The sequence below is a fragment of the Nyctibius grandis genome, chromosome 1 (assembly GCF_013368605.1).
Source record: "Nyctibius grandis isolate bNycGra1 chromosome 1, bNycGra1.pri, whole genome shotgun sequence".
Lineage (NCBI taxonomy): Eukaryota > Metazoa > Chordata > Aves > Nyctibiiformes > Nyctibiidae > Nyctibius > Nyctibius grandis.
The window spans coordinates 70,099,314-70,110,804 of record NC_090658.1 but is presented as its reverse complement, the minus strand read 5'-3'; the positions used below and the strand labels follow the sequence as shown (position 1 = coordinate 70,110,804).

The 11,491-nt window shown below is 40.0% G+C and overlaps 1 protein-coding gene across 3 annotated transcripts in view; it reads left to right on the top strand.

Moving 5' to 3' along the window:
- RSPO3 (R-spondin 3) overlaps positions 1-11,491 on the top strand; it is a 63,287-nt gene that overhangs the window by 17,428 nt on the left and 34,368 nt on the right. Inside the window, exon 1 of one of the 3 annotated variants that reach the window (XM_068407157.1) lies at positions 1,440-1,486. The exons of the other annotated variants lie outside the window; for them this stretch is intronic. Coding sequence (XP_068263258.1) covers positions 1,480-1,486 — 7 coding nt within the window. The 5' untranslated portion in view covers positions 1,440-1,479. Of the gene's footprint in view, positions 1-1,439; positions 1,487-11,491 lie in introns of those variants that run through there. 3 annotated transcript variants of the gene reach the window in all.

The window sequence follows — 11,491 nt, the reverse complement described above, 5'->3', positions numbered from 1 at the left end:
TCACCGTGCAGTGTGGTATTAGTAGCAGAGAAGGGATGAACTCTGACAGTGCTCTTGGGCCGACAATGAGACGCTTAAGAAGTAACGCTGACAGAAGCCATTTTCCAGTGGACTCAATTTTGAGAATAAAAAAGGCCGCATTTACAACAAACTGAGATGAATCAAGATGTAGAAGTGCACCTACACTCTAGACAATTTCTTTGCTGAAAAAACCCATGATACTCTAGGAACACAGTGAACAGCAGGTATACACCTATGCATGTGCATACTACAGCAGAATTTTCTATCCCAACAAAGGTTGGTGATACTGATTCTTTACATTTTAATTACATTATATATTGTCAGTTTGCAGTGAGCAGAGTGTGCTGCTTCCAATACAGAAGGGGTAAAAAATGGATCCCAAGGCTTGGCTCCAGTGTCCACATTGCACTGGTTAGGTCCTGCAAGCAAAAAGGCCTGGGGCTTATCTAGGCCACTCGTGATGCTTTCCTAGGGTGGTATGTCTGGTACTCAGAAATAATGTATGTAAGGCATCATTTCTTTTTTTTGAAACTGGCAGCCCTCTTTTACTTCCTTGTCCCCTACCTTAAAGAAAATGTCTAGATAGTCTCTAGGAGTTATCTGTGTTGTTCATCCTCTCATTTTAGTTTCATAGCCACATCTGACTTCTCAAACTTAGAGTCACCATTTTCTGTATGTGAGTTTAGACCTTTACTGAAGAAATAAATAAAAGCAAGCTGGGCAACGAGGGGAGTTGGGTGTGAGCTGCTAAGCAGGAACATGCTGACTTGTTGGGTACTCCCATCACTGATCACGGTGACTTATGGAGTTGCTGGCTTCATTGTCACAGCAGGAAAGAAGGATGAAACTTGCTACGGTAAAGTTTGGTACTGAGGGTTGCCCAGAGAAATAAAAGGGGAAGAGAGAATGTTTATGATCACCTGAAGTAGGCCTCAGCAAGTTAAAGAGAAAGGGAGGTGGCAAAAAAAGTTCTTAACAGCCTTCTTACTAGTTCAGAAGTTGGGCTGGTGTGAAGAGTAAAGGGGAGGGTAATGTCTGCTCCAGCTTCCCCTCTGCACTGTAGTCTAGTACCGAGCACAAATGAAGTAAACATTGCTATCACCGATTCCCAAGCATGGGATGGAATCGAAACATAGGCAGCGATGTGTCTGACTCCAGTGCATGCAGTGCCTTTTTTGAGGTGCTGCTGAGGCAGGGCCATCTCTGACATTTGGCTGAAGTCAGTAGCTGTCTGCCAGACCGTGACTGCTACAGGCTGGGTCTGGCCTTGCACCACACATTGTTCGTATCCTAAAGCAGGAGACAGAAAGCCATGAAGTCTTCTTTAGGCCTTGGTCTTTTTGAACTTGTTCATAGGCTTCCAGGTGACAACACTCTTCCATCTCTAGAGCCAGTAGCCAGCAAGAGGAGAGAGCAAGGGAGCTGTCTTGAGCTGCTTGACAGTGGCAAGGATGATGAATGTCAGGTAGGATATAAGGTGATTTATTTTCTTCTGTACCTCCATGTGTGCGTATATGGGAGCTTCAGGAAGTCAGGCAGAAGAGATGCTCATGCTCCAGAAAAGCTACAGAGGGGCAGACTAGATGGTCTCTTCAAGGAAGAGGAACACTAGTAAGGAGTGGTTCTAAGCTAGTGTGCTTGGATAGCTGAGAGCAACTGGAGTCGTTCTGCACGAAACTCCCCTAAGTGACTGTATTCACCTTAATAACATTAAGAAGCAGCAGCAAGAATGCACCTTTCAAAACCTGTACAAATATCAGTTCATTTTTCACATTAATCCTGTTGACAGGTTTGCAAGGGGGCATTGTCATAATTTTTCAAAAAGTGAAAAGGAGGCAGATAAGTTATCTTCTAAGACCAGCCAACACCAGTGATCTCATTTTAAGACACACAGACCACTTACTTGCAAATCTTGCTGAAGTCCAGGTGGTCAGACCTCTTTACCCCGAGGAACAAATCTTCCACTGGATAATTTGGCAGGGCTCTGTTGTTTTTTGCAGTACAGTGACATCTGACTCAAATAAATAATTTACCCATCTCCCTTGACTGCAGGCATTGAAAGCATAAACACCATGAGCTAGTCCTCTGGGCTTGGGGACACCAGACTTTGTAGTCGTTGGAGACAAATAGACACTTCTAAGGCTCAGTCCATCTGAACAATCATGGATGTCCAAATCTTCAGTGCCTACAACAAGGGGAGATGAATCCCAGCATGGGTCCTTAAGTGCAGGCACTTTAATTTTTAAATTCAGAGGTGCTAAAATGTAGTTGAAAGGGAACTGAACCTCCAGAGCTCTTAACTCCTACTCCAGACCTATGCTTGAATGTTCAAGGGCAGCAGACATTTTCACTATACACAATTTCAGGGCGATTCCTGGGATATCATTTCCCCTCAAGTCTGTGATGCTGTGGGCTATTCCCACTTACCTTAATATGTAATGATCACGATGAAAACAATTGTTTCTCAAAATTTGCTATTCCATTGCCGTGTGATCAGTTACAGCACAAGCACCTGCAATTTTGAGTGTGAAACTGCTGAGTGAGAATAAAAGCACTTTACAGCCCCTTAGGCCAGACGTGAATGCATACCCCAGGGTCAGTGAGAGGGAGGATCCAGCTCTAAGCTTTCAGAGCAGGAGCCACAGCACAACAAGGATGAAATAAAAGTGTTAAAAGAGAGGCTATAATAATAAAGGTAATTTTTCTTTTGCTCACAGCCATACTGGCTGAGGGAATATGCTATTTAAGGTAATGGTTTCTCCAAGGTCTGTATAAGACAGCACCTTAAACACTCCTCTGAGATGTTAGTTTGAAGAAACAAAGTGGAATATACACTGTAGTTCAGAAAAGACAGGAGCAGTGAATAACTTGGCTTGTTATTATTTCTGCTTTTTGAAAGAGAAGTATTCCATCATTTCACTCTTTTTTTTATATGAAAAAACATTCCATCTTTACATCCCCTTTAAAATACTAATTTACTAGTGCTTTCTTAATTTTCTCTGATATAAAGAATAAACAAACAAAGGAAGAGACCATATGATTGAAGAATTTTAGATATATGTTTAGCTTTAAAAAATGAAAAAGTACTGTTAATTTTCTTTTGTTTTGCCAGTAATTTCATATGAATGTTAAACTGCATTAGACAAGTGGCTAAGACACAGCAAGAGAAAATTATGTGAAATCAAAAGGATACTTTCTTGAGATTCTTTCCTTCTCTACCCTGCACAAATATATCATGGTAAAATCAACAAGTCTCCTACCATTTGTTTGCTTACACTGATGCCTCATCCAGAAGATATGCTACATTGAAACCTTATGAGACATAAAAATCCAATTTTGTTCATAAGGCAACAATGTGGAGTTTGTTTTAAGGAAACTGAAGTTTATTTTATTTCTGAAAACTCCTGTGAAGCAAGTAGTCTTCAAATCACAAAGAAAATATTGGATCATCACCCTATATAAAAATATGGCATTTTTATTTGCTTTTATCCACAATTATTTCATTCTCTTTTTTTTATGTCATCAGAACCAGATTGATGATCATAATACAACCCACTGTGAGTAAGAAAATTATGATATTGCTGGTGCTATCTTAAGGTAAAATGCTAACAAATGGCTGGCTTGCCAACACGTGCAGCACCTAGCCAGGGGTACAGTGGCGAGGGATGTTTGAAGGTGCCTAGCAAAACTGTAGGACCTGCTCAACGGTTTCTTTCTCAGGCACAATAATTTATGGTTAAACTACAACATGCTTTTAGAAAGATGTCTGACCTCTTATTTGAAGCATACATACGATTGATATTATATCGCCTCCCCTGAGACTGTCACAGTGGTTTAACTACCAAGGCTTTCTGAAATTTGTCTTGGATAATGCAGTTGAGACTCACTGATGCCCATTTTGAATCATTGATCCATTGTACCTTCACTCCCAGTAGCAGATAACTTTATAGCATCAGATATTTATGGGGTAACAATTACAGACTGACTTTTTTTCCACCTAGAGAAAGAGGTGCTGTTGTAGAGTGTGTTTCAGGCAAGGCTGGTTTTGGAGAAAATGCTCCACTAAGCTAGATGCAGTTTGTACTATGCTTTTTTATCTCTAAGAACAGCCATGACTGAGACTTTAATGTATCTGATCTCAGTCCTGTTCTATGCCAGTGTAGCTCTTTTGGTGTTAAACTTCCATGGAGCTGTTCTTTGCTTATAAAGTCATAACAGAAGAATGGGAGAAGGGTCTACCACTGTGCTCTTCCTATGTTGTGACCAAGCAACTGTGTTCTTGGTGGAAGTGAAGACCACGGAAACATCCCAGTGCCACTTTTCCTTGTGGCTGTGCCCCACCTGGCACCAGCAGCTCTCAGGCATTATGTAGCATCAAGACATTTCAAAGCTTAGAGATCTTCAGAGGAAGAAAACAGCAGCGAGGTGATACACTGACCCTTCTGAATCCCTAGTACTGAACTATTCCTTCAGCATGGGCATTGGGACAGCTAGACCTCCTCCTTGCACTATAAAGTGGAATAAGGCCTATAGCAATCATGCTGGATTTGCTGGTAAGAGCCACAATTTCAGCCCTAGAGGTTCCCCAAATGTCTCAGTTCATACTGGTTATAGCAGTTATCAAACCGGCTGTGCATCCCCTTTCTTCTCCAAACATGTGTTGTTAAAGAGCTGCTGCAGTCACCTAAGAGAAAGGTAATATGACCCCTAATCCACGCACTTACATCACATGGAGCTGCATCTTACTTGATTGCTATAAAATGCCTTGAGGACCACAAGGTGAAAGGTCCTAGAGAACTGCACATATATTTGGAGTCTTACTGTTACTGCTGCTGTTGCTATTTGATTATATTTTGTTCTTGGGGTTTTTTAAGGATGGTTGAAATCACAATACAGTTTGCAATAATTATATTTATTCTCTTTTTCACATGTCTGTGGAAATCTTTGCAATCATTTTCCCTGATCGTTTGGTCTCCTTTTCACTTGGCTTCCCTTTGAACACCTCTTTCTAATTTTCTGTGAGAACACCTTTGTTGTACTGGCTTTTTTCCATATGGAGTGTTACATATGATGTTGGTATGGAAAGTATTACATAGTAAACAGCAGATTTAAGCTGAAAAAGATACTTTAGGAATTGATGACAGGGCTTTGAGTCTCTCCTTTTATAGGACACCAGTCTTATTCTTACTGAAACCAAAGCAATCTGTTTTCCTTCCTATCAGGATATAGTTTAGTAGCCCCTTATAAAATTATTTAATCATCTCAAAGTTGAAAATCTTTATATTAAAAAAGCAATGAAATTATCGTCTGTGTTGGGTCTCCTGCTGAGACACAAAGAAACAGGGCCGCTAACTCCAAGCACTGTAGGAATCTTACTCCCAGATATAATGGCAGTGATTTAAAGTGCATGAACATTAATTTTAAAAAGTTAATAAATTAAAGTAGTACCAGAAGCCTTTCATAAGCCTTTTGAATTCGCATAGCTATGTTTTTCTCTGCAGAATTAAGGAAGATAATTTATTTTTTAAATCTTCTAAAAAAGGAGAAAAGAATAATGGTTTTGCTCTGGAACACCACGAAAACATAGTCATTATGTTGAAAATATTTGATATTTTATTTTCTCTACTACAAAATTACCTAAAAACATTGAAAAGTTAAAAAATGAAAAACAGTGTAAACTTTGAATTAGTTAACAGCTGAGAACCTTAAGGCATTATTTTCAAAGTTAGTATGTTAAGAGTTAGGCTTTTGCCTACTTCAGGAAGATATGTGTCTGCTCCAAGCACAAGAGCCGCTATTCAAGAATGTGTCCTTAATTTCAATCAGGTATTTAAGTTTAATTGAAGTCAAGGGGTCTGTAACACATGTGTGAAGGTAACCATATGCTGATGTGCTTTTTCAAATGGGTAGGAATTGAAACATGGGCTTAAACACTAATTGTTCGTTTTTTTTTTTCAATTGGGTGTGGGTATGCAGAAAGTAGCATAAAAGGGATCAACAAACATTAAAGCTTATTAACTTCGTGCTCAGTATAAAGGAGAAAAAGGGCCTTTTATTTCCCTGAAATTTCTGACCTTTTTTGTTATTTTTCTTCTCCCTGTTGCTCTTTGCTCACCAACCACAGCTCTCATTTGCTGTGGACAATTCCCAAAGGGAACATTCCTCGCTGGAGTAACTTACCCAGCGCTTTTCCTTAATTTACAGCGAGTACAGCACCCCTTGCAGAATGCATAGCAGACCCTTTGGCAGCAAGCCAGTGCTAATAGCATGTTTTCCAATAATCTAATCTCTTCAGTCACAGAGCAGAAATCAGAAAGTTAAAAGAACTGGCTTCTCAACTTGTCTCAGTCCGCCTTTGAAATCTGTGCATGGAAAGGTTGTGAGAGTGACTAAAATAAATTGTTACCACACGTGCACCCATGACTTAGTAGTTGTGTTCATAACAATCTGATGTATATGAGAGAATCCCGTGTAAAGCAAGGTTTAATGCAGTGCCAGGAACAGAATCGCACGTGAAGGCTTGTGTGTCCAATGAAGCCAGGAATTTCAGCCAAAGCTGAGGACATATTGTAAACAATCATGAATTAAACACCTCAATACTCCTAAGAGATAGGTATCATTTCTCCTTTGCAGGTGAAGAAATTGAAGCCCAAAGATGACAAGGCCAAACCTTTTAAGTTTGGCTCTAGAAGCAAAGCAGCAATCATTTGATTGGATTCCTAAATAAACAGTTGCATTTTCAGACCTCTGACCATCTGCATCTTCCACAGGCACTCTGAAAATCAAGTTATGTACATAGGAATGAAGCAGGAGATTAGTTGTCTCACTGGAGGCCGTGAGTTGGAAAATGTGGATGCTAATACTTTTACTTTTCAATGCTAGGAGGGGACCATAAGCAGGCAACTTCACCAACCTTCAAATCCAAGAACCCTTGGCTTTCTCCAAAAGCACGTAACTCAGTGGTGCTCTTAGGGGGGTTTCAAATATAGGGGAAGACAAAGTAACTAGATGTTGAAAGTTCACTTACTGCTTTTATTTTCTTCCGCGCTGTTTGTTTCCTTTTTATCTCTACTGGACTGTGTATATGTTTGCTTTGGCAGTGGGGAACTGATACATAGCAATAATTTTTCCTGATTTCTAACATTATGCAGACCTCTGGCGGTCTACAGATTACAGGTTGATCACTGGGTCCATCACTCTACCCCAGGACAGAATCCCCTATACGTACGATTTTGCTTGCTGTCACTGGGGGAATGTACTTGTGGGAAACTGTTACCTCTGTGTGAAAGCAAATTGCTTGACTTGCTTCGTGCAACTCCATGAGGTCGAGGAGCCAGTTAAGAAGGATATTTCCATACTAGGGCACAGTTCAACCTTTCCTTTCACTTAGCCCTTTTTGGCATCTGCCAGTGTAATTTTTTATCACAATTTTTGCTGCAGCAGCCCAGCATTTGGAGTGGTGTTGTTGCGGTCATCTCATATCCAAGCCCTGTCTCATGGCAGCCCAACGCGGTGCCGCAAGCCACTAGCCACCAGTCGAGCTGCCAAATATTCATTGTATTGGATGCTTTAAAAATAACTGCTGTGATTTCATGTTTTTCTAATATCATGGGGATGTTTGGTTTTCACCGAAACCTAACTAATTGTTGGTATAACTTATATTAGACAGTTCTATTTGCAGTAACGGGTCTATTTCTATCATTTATTCTGCATCAGCTTAATTATTTTACAGCGTGACAAAACAGAACTGAACAGTCCTCTTTTCCTCATCACTGTAGTTATTAGAAAAATGTTTTTCAATGGAGCACTGCTGCAAAGTGCCAAGGATATTTTGCAAGCTGGCTAAGGCATCTGACACCTGAAAAAGCAGCGCTCTCAGGCCACGAAACAGCAAGTGGATCATTTGTTGTGCAGCACGTTGGGTAGGAAGAGGTGTCTCACAAATTTGTACTTGCATGTGCAGCGTAAGGTTAAACATGTGGCCTCAGGATGCTGCTGTGATTCAGCATAAATTATGTGACTCCTACCATTGTTAGTGGTGAAATACTTCAGCAAAAGTATATTTAGCAAAAGTATGTTTTCAAGACCACTTGTTCAATTGGGCATAAAAAGCGTCAGATATCACATTTGATGTGCATCAGCAATATTAAATAATATATCAGACAAATAAAACCCAGTCATCCCTAAAAGTTATAATTCATAGATTAAACATTAATCTTGCCAAATGTTTTTGTCTTCAGTTTAGGTTAAACTGGTTTTAAAGATACATAAGGCTTTTTTTTTTCATATTTTTTTTGCAGTTGGAGAAAACCACTAAAATGGTTTCAAAACCTTTGACTTTACAGTTTTTACCATAGAATATTTAATAACACTCATAACACTAACCCTAAATTTCCTAGATATTTAATTCTTGGGTTTATATATAATTATATAACTTTGTTTGTTTTTCTTTACCTAGTATTGTCAATAGGTGGCCTCAGTTTATTTTTTTTTAAACTTTAGAATTTCCTTTTTCTTTTAAAATGTTACATCTTACCATTCCTTACCACCTTTACTTTGTCATTATTATTATTGTTTCAAAGTAAAGGCACTTGAACAGAACAAAATTCCATTAGAACATGTCACTCTGTAAAAATAGAAATATTCTGTAAAAAAGCTTTCACTGAATTTTATTTCAGAATAAAAAAGAAGTATTTTGCATAATACTAAAAAAAAACCTTAATATCTTCTGGAACTGATTTTTCGAGATCTCAATCTGAACTATTTTTCTCACCTTGAGTGCTTAATTTTGAATTATTTTCTGTAATATGAATGCTCTAAAAGGTTAAACTGAAACCAAACATTCCCAACAAAGTGAAACAGATTACCTTTTAATCTTTTGTGGCATATTTCATAATTTTTGCATTTAATGGAAATTTTACATTAATCCTACTTTTGAAAATCCTTGTGAAATAGCATTCCCATCAACCCCTGTAAGTGTGATCTTCGGGGGCAGACATCAGAGCAGAGCAAAATATTCAGAGTCCTTTAAGCAATTAAACTGATTTCCTGGTTGCTGCACATCCCCTCCAGGGCATCCTCAAGAGGCTGGAGCAGCCTGGCAGCTTTCAGCTTTAGGTTGCAAGGCAGGTGGTGGCCATGGGGCTTCTCTTTGCAGGAAGAGCACGGGTGAAGGTGGGTATGGGGGACCTGGCTTCATCCTGCACTGACCCAGCAGCCACGGGGGGTGTCTTCTATGCTGAAGGGGGCAGCAAGGGGACAACAGGGCATTTTGGCCTCTGTCCAGACCTCTTTGTGCCACTAACGCACCCAATAGGATTGATGCAGGCAACCCAGCTTCAGAGTGAAAGCTGTGATTATCTTATTGGCTGCAGAGGTTGTAATGGCGCTGCCTGCCTTCTACCTGCGCGGCTGCCCAGAGCTCGCCCAGTCTGTGCAACCACTGGCTACAACAGCCACTAACAACCCCGCGCAGTCTGCAGCTTCTATTTTCAAATACAGTCTGTGCATAAGCTTTCAATTAATGTAACTGTCTGGAAAATTTGATGTGTCAGCATTATCCTGTTAATTGGTTTTGGAATAAAGAACATGCTTTTACAGATGTTACATAAAAAAAACCCCAAAAAACAAAAACCAAGCAATTTTAATTCTTTTTCTCTTGCAATCGACTGAGTGGATTGGCATGCCAATCCTTGGAGAAGCAGCAGTACACCACTACATAAAAAACAAACTGTATCCCTGCTTAAGCACAAAATGGATGATAGCCTTGATTTCATCACCAGCACCCCAATAATTCAGCTCAAATACTTCCTAGCATGGCTTTAGCTCAACTGTAAACTGCCTGCTGTATATCACTGCAGTGATGTTAGATGTATTAAGGTTTTGGGGAAGGGAATGATGCTTGGTGTGAGCGCTAAATTTCTTTCATGTGGGTCAGTGTGTGAGGCAGCGAAGCCAGTTGGGAGGGGAGGGCTCAGACTTCAAAGGGAGGGCAGTGCACAGAAGGGGTGATGAAACAAGCCCTAACTACGTGCCATTCATAGTTACTTCACAAAAAGAGCCAGGCACGCGGAGCTGTTGAACTGAGTCAGTTTCTCAGGAATCAGACATCTACTTAAATCTCACCCATTCTATTACTTAATCCCAATCAGAACAGGCCATCCAATCACACTGCCCTCTAAAAATCAGATAACTGTACTCTGAGCCATGGACTACCCTAACATCAATTAACAAATTAGTGAAATCCTCACCCTCATCTCTTTGCGGGAGTTTTGCCCTTGACTTTGGTGGGCCAGGACTTCCGTCATTGAGTCCGAGCTGACTGGTGACGAAGTCTCTTGTCTGTTTTCCATCAGAGTTGAATTCGGTTTCATATCATACTGTTCACGCTTTACACTCAGAAACCTTTGACTTCTTTTTTTTAGACTGGTATGGGTCTCAGTGGCATGAGGGAAAAGTGAAAATAGTTGGGTCATCATTTGCTGAGTGTTGATAGCATATGCATCACTATACAGCACTACAGCTGAGAAGAAGGCACTAGAGCTAGTATTTTAATCGTTAATTTAAACTTGGAATTTTGGACAGTATTTTCTGTCACTGACAGATGGATGGTCCGTCCAGCCTGGAGAATTTACGCTTTCTCTTTTAGGAAAATTTGAGATCACAGTTTCACCTTGTCACAAACTGTAGAAAACAATTTTTAGAGACCTTCCAGCACTGTGATACTCCTTAGTATCTATACTCTGGGTTCAAATCTTGATGTGAGACTTGAATTTAAAGAGACAGATTCTGCTTCAATGTTTGCAGGCATCAGTCCAGTACAGTTCCACTGCAAGCAACATACTTTGGGGCTTTTAGTTAGCTTCAGTATGGGATGAATTTAATCGTTACACAGAAAAAAATATTTCACTCAGTACAAACTTTTGATCAGTTCCATTTAGGAAAATATATGAAATTGAGAGGATATTAAGTAATTGACCAAAGGCACATCTGATCAATGCCAAGGCAGTGGGCTGGCTTGCTGTCTGGCTTATTAATTTTTTAACGCTGTAAACATGGTAGTAGAGAATCATAGCTTCGATATGGGATTACAGGCTTTTGCTGTCTAAACCATTCTCCCTAGTCCCCAGCATGGAAAGTAAAATCTGTTACATCCTGCTGTTCTTTCTGTGGTTTCTGAAACAAAACTTTGAGAGAAAAACTCCGGTCTCAAAAGACCCTGTGGGAAATGAGAAACTTGCAAATGCTACTGTAGTTGTGTAATGTTGACAGTATGAGCTGAGTGATCCTTATACAGCTTGGAAGTACACAAGCATCTGTGTAATACGCAACAATAAAAGTCTCCAGTATGTTAAAGGAATAAAACAGGAGAAGCAAACGGGGGAGACAGGCTTTGCTGCCACCAGGACAACCTGAACACCAATGAGCTTTCTTAGAAACAAAACACAAACAATAGATGGAACGCCAGCAT